Here is a 21,129-nt window from a genome sequence, read left to right on the forward strand (position 1 = left end):
TGGAAATTTCACCCTCTCTCAAATGGCAAGGTCGCCGATTCTGCGTTCCGCCGGAACATGCGTGTACGCGCCGACGTCTCAGCCACGCTACCGTAGCCACGCGTAGAAAATGGCAGTGAACCCTTCTTTCTCCTTTATGCTTCCTCTACTTTCTAGTCACGTGTTGACCTTGCACGCTGCGGCTACGGTGCAGAGGGAAGCAGCGGCGCTGTCCCAGGCCGGCCAACGAAACTGCACACGCCGGCAACCGCCCGCTTCCCGATAACGGCAGAAAATGAAACTTCGGGGAGCTGGCGCCGGGCCGGCTGGAGCGGCGGCGCCTGCACGGTGACAGTCGAAAGTGAGAGAGCTACGAGGGAGGGCGAGGGGAGCCACCGAAGCGGCAGAGTTGCCGAGGCGAAATCCGCTTCCCTGCCGCCCTCCTCCCTCACATTCCACGGTCTCCGCCCGCGTGCGCCCTTCGCCGTGCAGTGCCGGCGCCACCTGCTCCCTGAAGTTTCGTTTACTGCCGTTATCGTGAAGCGAGCGTTGGCCGGCGTTGGCAGTTTCGTGGCCCTCGTTCGCTATGTGCGCTGTGATATTTCACGACTCGCACTCAAGATTCTGGTTTCAGCCTCACTGGCCGTTCGTTCGCACCACGTGCCCTTCTCGTCCACTTCGTCTCTCTTCCTCGCCACTCCTTGGGATGTGATGATTTGGTCTTCCTAAGTCAACGAGGGGTTGTTTACCCGGGAATGTATTTGTACTTGCACGGTTCAAATTATTGTGGCCACCACTGAGACTAATTCGCAGTGGGGAAAAGAAACAACGAAGCCGATTGTTAACAAGACATGCACATATAATTAACACAAACTGTCTTACACAAACTAACTAACCAAGGTACTAAAACTAATATAAAAGTTCATGCACTTTTAAATGTTCTCTCACAATAAAGAATTATATATAACATAATTAAAGTTCGTGACCGGTCACAATTACTTGGTAGCGTCGGTGCAGCGCTGTACGGGGCGGCGTTGCGACGGCGTCAGATGCAGTGCGTCGGTCGCGTGAGTATAAGACGATAAGACACTACTTGCATCTTGACGATCGTCCGCAGCTCGGCCAAGAAGTCGCAGGAGGAAAGTAGGTGGGGCTTGTCTTCAGCACCATGTCACTGCAGGACCCACGGACACCAAAGGCTGGAGGTAGAACAGAGGCCGGATCGTCGCTGAAGTCATGAAACTCGGGCCCGCAGCCCGACAGCTTCGCTTCTCCGCCTGGCGCTCCTGAAGTCTTTGAGACTCGGACTTACAGTCCGACAGCCTCACTTCTCCGACGGGTGCTCTTGAGGTCTTGAGGTTCGGACCCGGAGCCCGACAACCTTGCCTCGACCACTCTGCACACCGGCCTTCTCTTCGAATGCCGCCTTCCTTCTTCTCTTCTTCTGCTCCCTCTTCCAGCAATCGTGTGTCTTCGCGATTCGCTGTTGACCGAGGTGCCGCGTCAGGCGAGCACGCGCCGAATCCCGCCATTCTTTTTCTTCTTTTATGGTCACTGATCGTCCGCTGCACCAGACACGCGCACATAAGTCTTTTGTACATGACAGGGGCGCCCGTTTGAGGGGAGCATTCGCGGTCTCCGCTGATTTCCGTGCTCCCAGGCAGCCGCACTGTAACCGGTATTTCAATTCCTGCAACTGCACTATAAGCGATACATGTATACATGGAGTGCTATGGGAAAATTAACAGGAGTCTGAAAAGACCGCACTATATCCGATGCTGCACTATAAGCGGTTACGTTATAAGTGGTCTATACTGTAACGTGTTCAATGCATTCACTGTCCCCCAAGTTCTGCCGAGACATGCTGCCATTAAAGGTGTCACTATTGGGGTCACCATAGGAGTCAGGCGCGGGAATGATGACTGATGAAGTTTGAATTATCTGGCGAAGCCCAATTTTAGGATCGAAATAACGAAAGCTTGGGCTTATACAAATGCATAGGCGCCAGCTGGGACCTTCGGTCGAGATCATATTAACTGGAGTTGGAATAACGAAAATCTACTGTATATCTTTGTAAAGAGTCTTAAGAAGTCATCTGGTGGTACTCTAAAAATGCGTTCACACTTGGCTGACCCAACACAGACACCTGCAAGACAACGACAAGACAAAAATGCCAATGATCGGCCGCCTAGTTGGCAGACTATGTCGCTGAGAGGCATTCTGTCACATTAGGCTGACAACACCATTGATTGAGCCGAGTGCTGCTCGAAATGTCACGTGGCATACGTCATCGCCAACGCACTTCTCAAAACACTGCCTACTTCCGGTTAAGGCACGTCCACGCTAGCCATGCTAGCGGCACATATACGGATGACAAACCGGCCAACTGTCTGCCGCGCGAGTGGTGTCCAAACTAGACGGCAGTTCGGCCGGCGCCCAGCGGCCCCGCCCGCTGCACCATCAACGGGCCAATCGACGACCGCGGAGCTGCGCGCCTCCGCCACCGGCAACGAAAACATCGGCTGCTGCTGAGTGCACGGCTACCGACGGGACTTGACCGTCTCGGCTGTGCTCGCATCGCAGCTGACGGCACCGCTAATATCAGCGTATTTTTCTTCTTTGTGTACAATTATTGCGAAGAGCAATAACAACGATAAGAGAATATTGCGGCTTGTGAGCGTCGGTAATTCATTTCGAAGCGCCGTCCGCTTTAGCTTTGAAGGGAACCAGAAAAGGCCTAGCGACGATATCGGCGCCGTCGAGCGATCAGCGGCGGTGAGGCTGCCACACAAATAAGTCCCGGTCTCATCATCTCTACGTACGGCAAGGAATTCTCGCCGCTCGCGAGCATAACCGCTGTCGAACGGCGACCCGCGAATGGCAAACGGCGTGCGGTGAGTTAGCGGGCCGGTAACGTGGACGCGTGGACTCGGCGCTTCTCGGCTACCCGATGTTGCTGCGGTGCGGGCGCGTGTTATGCGAAGCGTGCCGCTATAGACCCAGTGTTGCGCGCACGTCTGGAAAGGCCAACACTGTCGCACTCTATTCGCGCAGCTAATCAGATTGCTAAGCATGACTGTGTTGGAACACGAGCGATTTGGCACTTGCGTTGCGGGCTGTAATTACCTATGCGCAAGCGCGCACAAGCGAGCAACACAGCGAGGATGAGCAGGGAGCGCGCGTACCTGCTAGCAGACAAACCGGAAGTCGTAGCTTCTTGTTCGACCAATGGACATTGTTTCCACCGTTGACATCACCAGATTCCCCCTGCTGACGTCGTGACGACCGCTGGGGTTCCGGAAAGGCGAGGGGAGGAGGACGGCATTGTTTTTTTGGTTTTGTGGCGCGCCCGCGGCGCGTAGCGCTGCAGCGTTTGGCATCGTTGATCGTGACGGCATTCTGAACTCGATGCGCGTGTTTACTTCAAATGTTCAAAAAATATCTGAGGTGGTTTAGGGGCCCTTTAAAGGGCAACTCCGGCGATTTTTCGATGTCAAGGGATGTCGATGAAATTCGCTGGGTATGTTCCTCTGAACACTTCTGTCATGTCCTAAAAAAAACAGGCTTGAGAGTTGCGCAGATTTTTTACAATCGAATTTAATTAATTGCCTCAAACAACCTACCTTACCTCCTCCTCAGTTACAGGCCACATTGTGTATGACATCAGGAGTGTACCACACAGAGCATGCCGGGATCATGCAGACGACAGCGACGAAAGCACCACCGTGGACGAGAGCGTGCAGGAGTCGACGATCGTGAGCTATAGTGCTTGGTGTGAGATGTTGCTGTCACGAGAAGTTTCGTTCCCGGTAGACGGGCAAGTAAGGGGGGGTGACAAGCGGTGTTGCGTTGTTGGCTGCACGAATTTCAGCCCTCACCATCCGCAAACACAGTTTGAGCCGATGCCGATCGTGTTCAGCCGAGGTTAAGCCTATCACAGTGGCCGAGTTCGTGCGTCTGCTGCCTGCAGACCTGAGTGACTGATTTGAAGCTAATTAAGCCATTAGGATGAACAAAGCTGCTTCTGTAGTTCAGTTTTTGACCATACGGATTTGAAATAAACCAATCCTCATTTCGTACAGTGCACACGCAAAACGCTAGAAGTGACGACACGACGCGCAATCAACATCCGTATACGTTGCTGTTCTCGAATGTGGCCAGTGCGACTGGCCGGCGATTCCCTAAATGAAATGTCACTACGGATCGACATCCATGGGTGTATTTTTACCCATTGTTATCCTGACTCATTATTTAGCTTACAAAGTGCACTGTCTGCCTCGTATCCCAAATGGGCAGCGAGCGGAGGCCCCTTCGATACAGCATGCGTAAACAACCGTCTCTTTCATCTGCCAACGATGTCATACTTCGGCATCGGCGTTTCTACGAGAAAACTATGCATTCTCTAAATAAACAATCATTCGCACAGTGTTTTATTCTATGTCTACTTTACAGAACACTAATTGTGTGCGTGACGAGAATACGAAGAATGATAAGCAGGTTGCACAACAACGCTCCCCTATACTATGGTCTCCCACTCGCTGTTTACGAAGGTGTGTGGTAGCTCATATCAGGGCGACCCAGAGTGATGCAACAGTGCTTACATGCACAAAATCTGCGTGTTTGGATACGTTCTGACATTAATTGATGTCACCGATGAGCGGCTATCTCAAGTAAACGACGGGTGATCGCTGTAGCTGCCGTGCCGATGTAAACAAATGCACTGGTCGGTGCTTTGGACTGTCAGCGGCGTTCTTGCGGGATACAAATGCGGAAAGTCGTGCTCCACATTGAGCATGCGAAGCGGTTCTCTGAGAAGGGGTAAAACACGTAACATAGCAAGCAGCACGTATAACAATGAGTGGTTAGGGCTACCCTTGGTCTTCATGTTGCAGCGTGATTTGTTGCGCATGGGCGCTGGCTCTAGGGGTGGCGGGTCGAATGCGGACGGCGATTCATGGCTATTGAATTCGTCTGAATCATAACTGTCACTGTTTGACAGATTCGAATGGGTGGTGCAGCTTACAATGTCACCTGAAGGTCTCCGAAGGTCCGGCGCGGTCACGAATAAGCTGAGCGTGGGTTTTTTGCCAGTTTCGTTCACCCCGCGGGCGAGACCGGCATGCGTTGCGTGCCTTCCCCGCCGGGGGTACACTCGTGACGTCACACGCAGAGGTTCGCTCGGCTGCTTGGTCAGGTTTCGGTTTTGTTTTTGCGCTTTTTTGCTTATTTAAAATTATTTTCGAATTTGCGGAACAATTCTCCTATCAGGCGCGTCACAGGAGGGCCTCGGGAACCTAAATATATTATTAGCTTGACATGGTCAAAAAATCGCCGGAGTTGCCCTTTAAGCCGTAGTCGCTCATTGCTGCCCATCAAATGGTTAGTGCATACTATTTTTGCCCTTTAAGCCGTAGTCGCTCATTGCCCACCAAATGGTTAGTGCGTACTATTTTTCTTTCTTGTTCTGCACGCAGAGGCACAAAATCGGCAAAATCTCGTGTGCGGAGACGTTCGATTCTCGAGTTGCGACACTCGGACGGCAGTCACCACTGATAGTGAGCTTTTTAACATGGCCACCATGACGTATTTCCTGCTCATACAGCTGTTGCAGATTGCCGCACATAAAAGCATGGCCTTTTAGATTAGCTCCCCGTAATGCGAAAAAGCCACCGGTAGGTGGTGCAAATTTGCTGTCGCCGTCGAATCCAAGTGAAGTAGTAACCGCACAGAAGCACATTTTATTGCGAAGCGCATTTCTGCCGTCACCGTGGACGTCATTTTGAGGTTCCGTATGAAGTCCAAACACAGCAACATCGTCGCCACGCACCGTACGCTGTATGTGCTAGTGAAAGCTTGCGAGGGTCAGCCGACTCAATCGCCCACGCGAGGGAGAAAGGTGGGGGCGGAAGCGTGCAAGGCAATGCGGGGGCGGGGTTACTTCGGCCGCATGGGCGCTCTATCTTGAAAGCGATCTGCGACGGGGAAAAAGTGCGCGCCCGCGCGGGCCTCATCTTCAAAGCAAACTGCAGACAAAATGCAACTAGTGCCGGTAGCTTCGTATGCGCTGTGCTTTCGACGACGAATTCGCATTGAAGCGAGAGATGGCATGCTCGCTGCTGCTGCTGTACCTCCTCACTCAGCGTTCTGACAGCGAGTTTCCGTGGTCATCGAGCGAGATGCATTCATGTTTACCTGTGCATGCGTTACACCGTGCTTGTTAATTTAGTTAGTAAGCGGTGCCTCATGGACAAACTGGCTCGCGGCCTTATCGGGCTCGAAGATGCCGTCGTGGCGGCAAGTGAAGATCACTGATTTTTTGCTGCCTACCTGCAAATAAAGCCGGTTTGAGAGCATTGTGACATAGTTCTCTTCTGGCCGCCACATAGCCGCTAAACTGGCATTGGCGGTTAATTCGTACATCGTTTAGTACATACCTAAACGTTGTTCCCGGCTGACTACGTTTTAACGAGGTTTGACTGTAGTTCACTTCTGCCCATAGTGACATGAAATGGATAGCTCTTGACTTCATACAGTCTGCACACAAGAAGTGGCGACACGGCACGGAAATCCAAAACATACTACCGAAAACAGCAGTGAGAGCCGTTTGAAAAATCCGGCCGCTCATATTCAGCTCATCTTTGTAAGTCAGCGCTGCATGGTTTCCACCGTATTTGAAGCCAGTGACGACCGGCAGCAAACATAAACAAATGCACTGTGTGGAAACACTGTGGCGCCATCTATCGAGCAAAGAAATAAGCAAACATTCATAATGTATAACTTCTGAGGTCTGACAGCGCATACAATCTCAGAGGCCATGTCCAGCTTATACAGTAGAACCCCGCTGTTACGTTCTCGGGTGCTGCGTTTTCCTGGCTGTTACGTCGTTTTCGGTTGGCCCCTGCACAGCTCCCATAGAACCCAATGCATTGGTAACCCCGCTGTTGCGTCGCAACTGTGGGACCGTTCCTGCATCATACGTTGTGAACTGCCACCCCACGCCGGCCCGAGCGGCCATTTTGACTTTTTATGTCACTTGGTTTGGTGGCTTGATCATGTCATTGGCCGCCCAAAATGCCGGGGGCGTGTCGACACCTATGACGTATTTTCGGTTTCCACCAGCAAAAGTATGGCCCTTGAGATCCGTATTTGCTATCTAAAGAGGGTGTCTGTGGCGCGTTGTGGCCCTAAAATTGGTTTTGGCTCATAGATGTTCCGTGTAAAGCCCAAGGACGATAACACCGTCGCCGCGTGCCATATGCTGTATGTGCGAGTGAAAGCGTGCGAGGGGAGCCGACAACTGCGTATAAATCTCGCATGTGTAGAAAGAAAAGCAGGGAGGGAGCGCGCCTTCTTCCGTTGCGCTCGAGGCACCGGGGAGGGAGGATATAGAGAGCGGCATTATACTCTAGCATCAACTGCGTACTGCGTGGCGGCGCGCGGGCCATATATTGAAAGCGATCTGTGTTGGGGGCAGAGTTCAGGCAGTGTAGGTGCGTCGACGTCTCGTAGCTTTGTGCGTCTTTGTGTTCTCGGTGCTCAGTTTGTGTTGAAGCGATAAGACAACAGCATGAAGGTCACTTCGCTCGGTGTTGCAACGGCGCTTCTTCACACCAGTGTTTGACAGCGCATGTCCGAGCTCATCGAGTGTGATGTGTACATGTTTGCCTGTGGGCGCTGACACCATGTGTGTTAATATAGTTAATAAGCGAATGTTTACAAGTTTATACGGACGATAAAACTACTATCCCTACTTTGTATAGCTATCTACTAATTTGCTATCGCAATCGATGCTTCGGCTTTCGGGTGAACTTACCACTTTTTTTCACTCGTACGAATTAAAATAATATTGTGTGCAGTTCAACACTACTCTCATTTATCAATTTTTCCTATTTCTCGGCTCTTGCGTTTCCCGGCTCTTAAGTTTTTTTTTTTACGGTCTCGTGAAAAATGTATCAGCGGGGTTCTACTGTATAGCTACCTTTGTTATGCTTAATGGGCCAAGAAACCGAGAATGGATCTCAGAAACAGTGCCCAGTTGTCACTAATAGTTTGTTGTCGAACCATCATTACTCACATCAAACGCAAATATATGTACCTGTTGGGAGCGATAGGTTGAAAAAGTGCAGGACGATAGATCCATGGCAGTCGGCTGTCGCCTTGAAGACATAGTCGTGTCATTGCAACGAGACAATAAAATCGCCCAACTCTCTGCTGGCGAGTCCTTCCTCACTAACGCTCCGCTGACACGATCGTCAGCGACCCGTCTACGGACTGTTGGCGTCATAGCAATGTGAAAGAGGCACCGACAGGACGGAAAACACTGTCGCCGACAGTCGGCAGACCAAAATTGGTGTCGTGTCGGGCTGGTGTGAACGGGCTTAAGCATTCTGAGATCTAAAAATGTATTGTGATTTCTTGCATCCGAAACAATTAACACTTTTTATTTTTCAGGCATAACGGTCCACTGAAACTTTTTTTAAGAAGCTGATTATTATTACTTTAGCACAAAAGCACATGGCCTGGCTGCCACAACAGACACCCTAGGTAGTGATGTAGCCTGGTGTGTGCTTGTAAATAAACTGATGTTACAGAGCGTGTATGACTTGGCATACCTGCCAAGTCTTTTTAATTTTTTGTGAAATTTATGAATTTGGCCTTAACATAAAATTTTCCTTATATTTGGTCAAGTAATTGTTGATATTTGGGATAGAACATTATTGGGGAGAAAATTACAAAAATTAATTGTGAAGATACCTAAGCAACGTCTTCATGGCAGCCCAAGACCGCATTTGCCAGAGATAATTGCTTCAAATTTGTTCAGATAGGTTTATTCAGATAGAACAGGCCTGATCGGCTACAGCAAAGTCTTTGAAAAGGTCACTCTGATCTAAAAACAATGTGTTGCTTGTCATTCTGTGCTGTTCCAAGTCCTTTGCTGCTTCTGCTTTAAGTCTAAAGGTAAATCATCATTAAAAAGGGCTTATGTAGCCCACACAAAGTGTGTGTTCAGGACAAACATTTTAAAATATCTGTGATGACCCCCCCCTCCCCTCCTCCTGTCATGTCTGAGATTTTTACGAATTTAGTAGTTTACAAGTTGGCAATTTAGTAGTTCACGTAGTAGAACACAGAAAAAAAAATGCAAAGATGTGGAGGAAAACTTGGCACAAGACAAGAAAGGTCAACGAATTGAGAGAAATACTTACTGTATTGTGTGCTACTCCTCTGCAGGAACTTTGGGAATGCTTTCGTTATGTCACAACAATTAACACCTTTGTGCCACACTGCTTTGATCAGTCTGTGTTAAAAAAAAAAAAGCAACCTGTCACATCTAAGGTCACTGTTCCTTTTTTCTGCTTTAAAATCATCAAAGGATCATGCTATACAAAAGCAGGAGAATGTTGCCGATCAGTGTAGTGGCTTCTCAGCCTGTTTAAAACCCTCTTTATCTAAGACCTTTGTGAAATGTGTTGAATATCATTTCTTCGCTCTCCACTTGGTCTTGAAAACCGGCTTTATTCATTGCCCGCTGCGCTAACTTTAGTGGCTATGGCACTGCGCTGCTAAGCATGAGGTCGTGGGTTCGATTTCCACCCATGTGCAGCGTCATTTTGATGGGGATGAAATGCAAAGACGCCTGTGTACCTATATTTAGGTGCACATTGAAGAACCCCAGATGGTCAAAATTAATTCAGACATGCCTATGACATGCCTCATAATCAGATTGTGGTTTTGGCACACACACAAAAAAAAAACTGAATTAAATTTTCTTTTGTTTGTTTCGTTTGTGGCACCATGTTTGCGTCATGATGTGGTGCAACGTAAAAGCATGGGGTAGTTGGTGGGTCATACTAAATACACTAAACCCATGTTACAATGAAGTCGTCAGGACAGCAAATTGACTTCATTGTAAGTGGTATTTTCTTAAAAGCGTGGGAGCTATAAGAGAGTCATAGTAACGCGACACCCCAAAAAAACTTAGAATGAAGCAATATTTCGAGTAAAGCGATTTCATTATAACGAGTGTTTACTGTATGCTTATTCTTTCTTTTTTCTGGGGTTTAACCCTTTGAAGGTTTTTGCCGTATCTGTACGGCGGCGGTTTTCTGTCCCGCAGGGTCTTTGCCGTACGGGTACGGTTTCGATCCTCCGTTTGAAATTTCGCGCCATAATGACGATGCATGCACACCGGGAGGTGCTGCCACCTTTTAGGGGTTACAAGAAGCGTTTGACATTTGTGCTACCTCCTTGAGGAGATAAACAGAACTGATTTCTAGTTTCAGCGCGTGCGTCGCGCAGACTGCGGCAACACACCTTTCGCGGTTTCGGTTTCGCCGCGTGATCGCAACGAAGGCGCGCGAAACGTGATTTTTCTCTTTGTCGGCACTCCCTTGAAGGGGCGGCGGAAGTTGATTTCTACCTTTATTGGCGCTGCTCTTAGCTTGTTTATCACCGTCGCTCACGAGGTATTGTCGCTCTCTGCGGCAACGCGCTTACGCGGTTTCCGTTGCGCCACGTGATCGCAACGGAGGCGCGCCAAACGTGAGTTTTCTCTTTGTCAGCACTCTCTTGCAGGGGCGGCGGAAGTTGATTTCTATCTTGACTGTTGGCGTTTTTGGTGTGCAGACTGCGATAAGGCGCTGTGCGTAGAACCGTGTTTCAAGGAATACCACACTCTGAAATATTATTGAACATTTGGAGTTCTGAGTCATGCCGACATCAAAATACTGTTTCTAATTTTTTTTTACTATTTATTCCCGACTTTATACATTTTGTACATTCAATATCTGCAATAAAGTAATTTGACCATCTGGGAAAGTTTTTTTTCAAAATAATACGACCTTCAAAGGGTTAATGTGCCAAAACCAGTTCTGATTATGAGGCAAGCTGTAGTGGAGGGCTCCGGATTAATTTTGACCACCTGGGGTCCTTTAACATGCACTACAACGCAAGTACACGGGCGACCGCGATTCGATCACGCGATCTTGTGCTCAGCAGCGCAACGCTTTAGCTGACCGAGCCACTGTGGCGGGTATTACTGTATGCTTACGGCGCAAGGCTAAATGTAGACAGAGATAACAACACGGACAGCGCTGACTTCCAACTGATCTTATTCACATAAAGAACACTTATATACATGACTGTGCTATGAAAACACCAAAATGAAAAGTAAAAGTACAAAAATACCGTTCAGTTGCTTCTCAGGTTGAAGTCAGCACTGTCCATGTTGTTTCTTGTGTCTATCTACATTTAGCCTTACGCTGTAAGCATAATGAGGCTGATGCTGTGGTTGCAGCAACAAGGCTTTGCCACATTGAATGAGCTAACATTGTGGGTGAAAACCCATTTTAACCAGGCCTCCTCTGTACATGTTTATGCCCCCTGCAGACAGCTACCCATCATCGAGCAGCCACCCGTTCTTCATCTTGTGGATCCTGTCGGCAGTGGTCAGCTCATGCTTCACCTACACTTGGGACGTCAGGATGGACTGGGGCCTGTTTGATTCCAACGCCGGCGAGAACCGCTTCCTGCGCGAGGAGATTGTCTACTCTTCCTCGGTGAGTGCTTCACTCGGCTTGGCTCATTTGCCCGCTTTATGGCCACAATACCCGCAGCTGCTCCTCAGGGAATGCCGAAAAGAAAGTCTCATTTGCAGAACAGCGTCAAAGACGGGGAAAGTCACGCACATGTGGTTGACTGACAATTGATTTGGGAACGAGGCCTAAAGTGTCTACAGTTTTGAGGGTGCAGTAAACACGGTTGAGAGCGATTCAATCACGATGCACAAGCATGTATACTCTGTTTCAGTAGTTCTATGCAGCAACTTGCAAGCGCAGATTCTTGCGCAGAAAGATGTAGCGCCACAGTTCAGAACACTTTGTACTACCAAGTGGCCTTGACAGGCGGTCTTGTCACCAGGTGTTTACTTGGAAGCTCCCCCACAGGTCGCAAGGTGGTTTATTGAGGCCCTATGATACTGAAAACAGAGTTCTCAACTTGTTCGAATGAAAACATGCAGAGAACTAAAAAATTAATGCAATGCATCCATACAGACATTACATAACATTTAAAGAGTAAAAACAATTAATTCTTTGACAGTGGCGAAATTCATAATTGTAGTCGGCACAGCCGCGAAACCGCAGAGGACTCCCTCCTAGGTAGTACTTCATCCTTTGCAAAAATGGCGTCCGTTGACTTGCTTGTGTGTTCCAAGCTGCTCTTTTACGCGAAAGGAACGAATAAGTTGGCATTGAACATGCTTGGAGCAGTGCAGGAGTGCAGTGAACGTGCATGAATTCTAATTAACAGCTGCATTTGCGTATGTCAGTGAGCACACAGTCTACAAGTGGATGTTGCAAGAGAGATCAAGCAATGGCGCCGTCATGTCGTGTGACACGCTGGCCGAGTGCGCCTTCTAAACCGTTCGCTTCCGCCATCTCTGCGACCCTCCTTCTCCTCTGTATCTCAAAATATCTTGACGCACTCCTTTTTGGTGTCGGAGTAAATATCCACCGCTGCTATCACAACAGCTGATCTCACTGCAAAGTGGCAGTCTTCGTAGATGCTGCTGCTGCCGCTTGTGCTGCAGCGCTTGCCGCTAGCAGATGACGGGGTGTGGAAAGGCACCTTTAACTCTTTCCCCACCATGGGGAAAATTATTGCTTTTTGTAGGGTTACGCCAGAGGTTTTTTTTTTTTCTGAAGGAACAACTGCACTCAATATTTTATTAAAGGGAAATGTAATACATATGTAATACATAAACGAAAAGCAGAATGAATGCGCTTTTCTTGCATAAAAGTTTATTAATGAGATGTGTGTCATAAAAAAGATATGTTAAAATCAAGATTGTGCGATAAAATTGAACAAAGTTTGTAAAGACACGCTTGTATCTACTAAGAAAAAAATGTTACGAAAATTATGAGATATACAACATGTATTGCCGTCTATTAGGCACTGTCTCCGAAAAAATCAAAATTTTTAATTGAAGAGGTATTTCACTACAAAAATTGCAAGCACTACAGTTGGGCGTGCTGAGCTGCGGCCGCCGATGTTCCGGTCTGGTTTTTGTCGTCGTCGCTCTCAGAGTCAGTGTCAAAAAAGCAGCATCCTCAGACTCACTGCTGCTCAAGCCATTGATAAAATCGGCCGCAGATGCAGTGGAATCATGAGATCTGTGATCTTTCGAAGTGCGCGCGCCACTCTCAGAGGCAGCCATTTTAGCTTTCTACATTGACGATTGCGAAACTTCAGAGTGCACTAAAATATTACTGCCTGGTGGAAAAAAAACAAACTGCTTAAAAAAGAAAAATATAGTTATCCTCGTTCACAGCCGATGGTGCAGTGTGTCCGTGAAGCAGCGTGGAAGGTCTCAAAAGCGGCGTTTCAAACCATCGATAGTGAGTGGCCATTTTTGCTTTCTAATTTGACAATCGCGTAACTTTGGGGCATGTCCAAAAATCACCGCCTCGCAGGAAAAAAAAGCTAACGGCTTAGAAAACTAAAATATAGTTCTCCTCCTTCACGTCCGATAGCGCAGTGTGTCCGTGAGCGGGGCAGAAGGTCTCGAAAGCGGCATTTTAAACCATCGATAATAGGCTAACGATGGTTTGGGCACGGTATGGAAAGAATTAAGAAGTGTTCGCCACCTGATTGGTCGAGAAGCCTGGAGCTTCCACAGTGCTGTACAGAACTTCTGAAACAGAGTATAGGAATGTAATTTTTTCAAAATAATTTTTTCACTTTTTTTCAGAGCTCGCAAGAATGAACTATGTAAGAGGTAGTTTCTTATGAACGACTGCTTTGGGTGATTTCAAATGTTCTGTGTAAATGAAAGAACAGTTATGCCTTTCAAGAACACCTTTAAATGAAAATTTGTACATTTCATTACAGTAGAACCCCGCTGTTCGTTCTCGGGTGCTGCGTTTTTCCGGCTGTTGCGTCGTTTTTGGCCGGTCCCGGCACAGCTCTCATAGAACCCAATGCATTGGTAACCCTGCTGTTACGTTGCAACTGTGGGACCGTTCTCGCAACATACGTTGCGAACTGCCAACCCCGCACAGGCTCGAGCGACCATTTTGACTTTTCATGTCGCTTGGCTTGGTGAATCTAAAACGTTGGCTTGGTGGCTTGACGATAGCATTGGCCGCCCAAAATGCCGGGGGCGACACCTATGACCTATGAACGTACCTATGAACACCTACCTACAACCTATCTACGACACCTACCTATGACACCTATGAACGTACTTTCGGTTTCCGCCAGCAAAAGTATGGCCTTTGAGATCCGTATTTGCTATCTAAAGATGGTGTCTATAACGTGCTTTATGTGCGAGTGAAAGCGTGCGAGGGGAGCCGACAACCGCGTCTAAATCTCGCGGGCGCAAGAAAAGCAGGGAGGGAGCATGCCTTCCGCTGCGCTCGAGGCACCACCGAGGGGGAGGGATAGCAAGGGGCAGGTCACTCTAGCACAAACTGCGTACTGCGCAGGCCGTGTCTTGAAAGCGATCTGTGTTGGGGGCAGAGTCTAGGCAGTGTAGGTGTGTCGGCGGCTCGTAGGTTTGTGCGTGCTGTGTGTTCTCCGCACTCAGTTTGCGTTGAAGCGATAGACAACAGCACGAAGGTCACTTCGCTCACTGCTGCAGTGGTGCTTAAATTTCTCACGCCAGCGTTAGACAGCACGTGTCCGAGCTCATCGAGTGTGATGTGTACATGTTTGCCTGTGGGCGCTGACACCATGAGTGTTAATATAGGTAATAAGCGAATGTTTACAAGTTTATATGGACGATAAAACTACTATCCCTACTTTCTATAGCTGTCGACTAATTTGCTATCGCAATCGATGCTTCGGCTTTCGGGTGAACCTACGACTTTTTTTCACACATAAGAATTATAATATTCTGTGCAGTTCAACACTACTCTCATTTCTCAATTTTTCCTATTTCTCGACTCTTGCGTTTCCTGGCTCTTACGTTTTTTTTGTACGGTCCCGTGAAAAACGTATAAGCAGGGTTCTACTGTATTAGTTCTTAAAGAAGCTACGATAAGAATACTGCATTTACTCTCATAATGAACACATTTTAAAAAAATGTTTTTTTCAAAAAATTTAAACAATGTTGAGGGGTGCATTATGTGGGACAATATTCTGAGAGAATTTCTCCCGTGGCCACTAACAAGCCTAATATGCGGCACACTATGATTATGTAAAAAAACCAGCCACTGATGAATCGCATAGAGATAAGTTATGTGAATGGGCCCGAGTCTTATTTTCTTACCTTGAAAACACTCATTCTGAATCGGAATCTGTTCACGGGAATTTGCACTTTGAATTCACACATGAAGCGCATCGTCCAGCCATTGCTCACCTTGAAGTGTGCAGCCGGGATGCCCTGTTTTCTTGCATGCCAACGAGTCTCGTTCTGTATCATTTCAATTGACACAGCACAGCCATCGCTCTCAAGGCTTCTGACATGTTCAAGCGTCGTTATTTCAACCTGCAGGTAGTGGCCGGTCTTCAGTTGGCAGTAAGCACGGCATGTCTTGCTTATAGCCTTTAGCTTTTCATGCTGCCATCTCCAATAGTGGCTGCATACTTCATCAATGGCAGAGTGCCTTCCTGATGTGCGGTTGCCATTCTCCAAAGCATGTGCAATGGCTTTGAAATTGAAGCCGGCAGTGTAGCTTGTGTACCAGCCCATGCGACACAGACTGGCATTCTGATCACTTCATACACATGTCAACATGACGAACAGCCTGATCAAACTGACTAAGAAAACATGGAGGAATACTAACTTTCTGCAGATGGTGCTAGGTAGCGCTAGGGAACATTCTGCATTGGCAGTCAGCCATCATCATTATTAATCGAAATGTAAGCCAGGCCACCGCTCGCGGTGCTAAGTTGCAGGTGTGATCATTATGAGGGGGAAAGTAAATACAGTCCTACCCACTTATAACGATTCCAGACATAACAATTTATCGGTTATAATGGTCACATTTCACTGTATTTACTATTTTACCCCCTTGCCTATCAAACTGCACTGCAAGATAGCACTGGCGAGCGCGCTGGTGCTATCTCGGAGGCCACGGCCACTGTACGCTGTACTGTCCCATCCTGAAGCACGCTTGAAATGTGCCTTGAAACCATGGTTACCCTAGCATGGTTGAAAACGAGCGACTTCCTTCGCGGCTTCTGAAATCTGGATGCGACGCTCACTCATCTCAACGTTCATATCTTCGTTGAGGTTACACTGGAGTGGCGAGCGCTACTGTGCGCCCAGTTTGGTCACACTTCCGTGTGCTCAGTTTGGTTGCACTTTGTGCTTTTTCTGAGCCGCTCAAGTGTTGCTATTTCATTGTTGCTGTTGATTCACGTGGCCAGAGTTGGCATGAATGCAGTATGACCTGCTACTGCCATGCAAAGGTTCAGCAGGTTGCTACACTGTTATCGAAACATCACGGTTCGTCAATGCTTCATTTATGCTGCTGCTGATAATAATTTCTGAGGGCATTGCCTTTCAAACTTCGTACTTTTTTGACTGAAGTGACATATAAAAGTAACTTCGTGGCTGTCGACGTGCGTGTGGCTGATGCTGCTGCCATAATGGAAAGATTTTTGCAAAATGCCAGCACGCAGCTGTAGTTTCCACTTCCAGCCCACTAGAACACTTCACTATCGTATGCAGAATTTGGTGTCCCGCCGATAGTAAAATATATCGCAAGCTCTCTGTAGTGTGCCGCGCTTAACATAAATGGCGCCAGGGCGCTTATTATGGTTTGTTCTAATAAAGCGAGTTTCTGGGTGGGGGCAGCACTCTCCTGCTGGATGTGATTGGTGTCTGTTGATCTCCTGGGGCAGTGCTGTTGGCGTGCCGATCCCTCCGTGCTCTCGAAGAGAAAATGGCGGCAGCTGCGCTCGTAGTTTCAGAATGGCACGTGATCGGCACCGACCGGGATTTCACAGCGCCGCCTTTCATTCTTTAGATGACGTTTTTTATTAAAACTTGTACCTAGATGCGAGGAAGTGATGGGAACAAAAACGAAGATACAGTAAAACATTGTTAATATGACCCTCATTAATTCGGAAAATCTGACTATTCGGACTCGTCGGAAAATTAGATTATTCGGATTCGTCTTTTGGTCCCAGCAGGTGTATGCATTATCTAAGGGAATCAAACTCTTCTTAATTTGGACGTATTTGGTTGCACACCGGCTAATTTGGAGTATTCCCGGAGCTCGGTCAGCGTGGAGCGCTGCAAATGTGTGATGGATGGGAGCAATAGTAGTGCTGGTGTACGATCGAAACAAAGTGGCAGTGTCCGCATTGCCATAGTCATCACCGAAAGTCGTATGTGAACGACAGGAATGCTGGAATGATTTGTGCCTATTAGGGCCATAATACAGTCGAACCCACTTATAATGATACCGGTTTTAACAATATATCGGTTATAACAATGAGAAGCTGCTGTACCGTCAACTTTTGTATGTTTTCTATGGTGAAATAACCCGCTTACTACAATGCCCCCATGCCGCATTATCGTTTATAACAATGAAGTCTGGCTACTAGGTGTCCATGCCAAAAGGGAATGGAATGCGAACTCCTTGAAAATGAAAAAGAAAAAAAGAAATTTGAGCCGTTGCACGCTACCGCGCGCTGTTTTCCATCCTTCTCCGCATCGCCAGCCTCGTGCACCTCCATCCCGTTGTCCTTCCACCCTTCCGAACATGAATGGGCTGCACCCATAGCTCTGTGCCGCGCCACCCTCTGAAACACGAATGGACTGCGCCAACTGCGTACTGGAAAGAACGCAATGCTGGAACGCTTTGTGCCTATCTGTGCCTTTAAAGGCTTTATTCTTGCGTTCACCGCCGCGCATGGCACCACATTAGCCACATGCCTTCATAACTGAATAGTCGCCATCCATGATCGCGTCAATAGCGACTGCGGTTTCATCTGCAGTTGCAGCAAATGGTAGTTTCGTTTTGACTAAGTGCGTGTGTCGGCTGCGTGCCTTTATTAGATTGCGGAAAACTATTTTGTTTCGTTTTTACTCGTTGCATAGCTGTCGAGGATGAAGATCACCATCTACATCGCGATGGGTGGCAACATGGCGACACGGGCGAAAAAATAATCCGGATGTGTGTGCGTGTATCGAATAAAGACGTGCGCCGCGGCCACGCTGTGACAAAAGTCGCGAGGCCATCGCCGCTGTGCATAGGTCGGCAGTGTGGGAGAACACTCACTCACACTCACTCACCATAATTTTTTCCAAGCCCCGCACTCACTCACGTTCACACTCACCTCCACTCACACTCACAGCACTCACTCACACTCGCACTAACTTCCACTCACACTCACTGGCGCTCACTCGCACTCGCACTCACCTCCACTCACACTCACAGACACTCACTCGCACTCACCTGCACTCACACTCACTGCTACTCACTCGCACTCACCTGCACTCACACTCACTCACTCACTCGCACTCACCTGCACTCACACTCACTGGCACTCACTCCCACTCGCACTCACCTGCACTCACTCCCACTCGCACTCACCTGCACTCACAATCACTGGTACTCACTGGCACTCACCTGCACTCACACTCACTGGCACTCACTCGCACTCACCTGCACTCACACTCACTGGCACTCACTCGCACTCACCTGCACTCACACTCACTCGCACTCACCTGCACTCACACTCACTGGCACTCACTCCCACTCGCACTCACCTGCACTCACAATCACTGGCACTCACCTGCACTCACAATCACTGGCACTCACTCGCACTCACCTGCGCTCACACTCACTGGCACTCACTCGCACTCACCTGCACTCATACTCACTGGCACTCACCTGCACTCACACTCACTGGTACTCGCTTGCACTCGCATTCACTTACACTCACATTCACTGGCACTCACTCGCACTCACCTGCACTCACATTCACTGGCACTCACTCGCACTCACCTGCACTCACTCTCACGGGCACTCACTCGCACTCACCTGCACTCACACTCACTGGCACTCGCTCGCACTCGCACTCACTTACACTTACATTCACTGGCACTCACTCGTACTCACCTGCGCTCACACTCACTGGCACTCACTGGCACTCACCTGCACTCACTCTCACGGGCACTCACTCGCACTCACCTGCACTCACACTCACTGGCACTCGCTCGCACTCGCACTCACTTACACTTACATTCACTGGCACTCACTCGTACTCACCTGCGCTCACACTCACTGGCACTCACTCGCACTCACCTGCACTCACTCTCACGGGCACTCACTCGCACTCACCTGCACTCACACTCACTTTCACTCGCTCGTACTCGCACTCACTTACACTTACATTCACTGGCACTCACTCGTACTCACCTGCGCTCACACTCACTGGCACTCACTCGCACTCACCTGCACTCACACTCACTGGCACTCACTCCCACTCGCACTCACCTGCACTCACAATCACTGGTACTCACCTGCACTCACACTCACTGGCACTCGCTCGCACTCGCACTCACTTACACTTACATTCACTGGCACTCACTCGTACTCACCTGCGCTCACACTCACTGGCACTCACTCGCACTCACCTGCACTCACTCTCACGGGCACTCACTCGCACTCACCTGCACTCACACTCACTGGCACTCGCTCGCACTCGCACTCACTTACACTTACATTCACTGGCACTCACTCGTACTCACCTGCGCTCACACTCACTGGCACTCACTCGCACTCACCTGCACTCACTCTCACGGGCACTCACTCGCACTCACCTGCACTCACACTCACTGGCACTCGCTCGCACTCGCACTCACTTACACTTACATTCACTGGCACTCACCTGCGCTCACACTCACTGGCACTCACTGGCACTCACCTGCACTCACACTCACTCGCACTCACCTGCACTCACACTCACTGGCACTCACTCCCACTCGCACTCACCTGCACTCACAATCACTGGTACTCACTGGCACTCACCTGCACTCACACTCACTGGCACTCACTCGCACTCACCTGCGCTCACACTCACTGGCACTCACTCGCACTCACCTGCACTCATACTCACTGGCACTCACTCGCACTCACCTGCACTCACACTCACTGGTACTCGCTCGCACTCGCATTCACTTACACTCACATTCACTGGCACTCACTCGCACTCACCTGCACTCACATTCACTGGCACTCACTCGCACTCACCTGCACTCACTCTCACGGGCACTCACTCGCACTCACCTGCACTCACACTCACTGGCACTCGCTCGCACTCGCACTCACTTACACTTACATTCACTGGCACTCACTCGTACTCACCTCCACTCACACTCACTGGCACTCACTCGCACTCACCCCTTTGAAATGAGTGCGAGTGTGAGTGAGTGCACTCGTGAGTCACTGTGCCGATCTATACCGCTCACAATTCGTGTATATTCATAACGAAGCTTCCAATTTAGCACCTGTTGCATCGGGAGTGCGCCAAGGCAGTGTTTTGGACCCAGGTTTATTTTTAATATACATAAAAGATTTGCCTTCCCGATTACATGGTAACAGCCGTCTATTTGCTGACTATTGTATTTCGTACCGCGAAATTAATCACAGTGATAATCACCATATACAAAATTCTGCCTTTTCTTGGTGTCAGGAGTGGCAGACGACTCTAAATGCCGAAAAATCTGTAACGCTAACAGTAAGAAAGAAACAGATATCTGAGTTTACTTACATTATTAATGACACACCTCTCACTTGTGCATTTCAGCGTAAATATTTAGATGTCACTTTAACATATGCTCTCCGATGGGAAAGCCATGTTAACAAAATAACCTCAAGTGCAAATCAATGTACAAGCTGAGCACTAAACCGACTCTTCTTTCTGAGAAGACACCTTCGTCATGCGCCCCCAGATAAAATTTGCTGGCCTACAAAACGCTTGTTTGATCAGTGGTGGAGCACGTCAATATTGTTTGTTTTCCGTACACAAAATAACACATTGCAAGAATGGAAGGGGTGCAGAGGAAGGCAATAAGGTTATGTTTTAATAAATACAAATTATCGGATTCATTGACTAAGTTATTAAAGAGAGCTGGTTTATTAACACTGTAAAGTAGAGCAAAACTAGCACGACTAAAGTTTTCGTTTC

At 48.6% G+C, this 21,129-nt stretch overlaps 1 protein-coding gene across 3 annotated transcripts in view; it reads left to right on the forward strand.

The window, feature by feature from the left end:
• The window catches only part of LOC119437516 (xenotropic and polytropic retrovirus receptor 1-like), a 170,149-nt gene that overhangs the window by 111,802 nt on the left and 37,218 nt on the right, over window positions 1-21,129 (forward strand). For all 3 annotated transcript variants that reach the window (XM_049660637.1, XM_049660638.1, XM_037704525.2), the window contains one exon: window positions 11,368-11,537. In XM_049660637.1, the coding sequence (XP_049516594.1) occupies window positions 11,368-11,537 (170 nt within the window). The remainder of the gene's footprint in view (window positions 1-11,367; window positions 11,538-21,129) is intronic.

Source organism: Dermacentor silvarum, chromosome 1, assembly GCF_013339745.2.
Source record: "Dermacentor silvarum isolate Dsil-2018 chromosome 1, BIME_Dsil_1.4, whole genome shotgun sequence".
NCBI lineage: Eukaryota > Metazoa > Arthropoda > Arachnida > Ixodida > Ixodidae > Dermacentor > Dermacentor silvarum.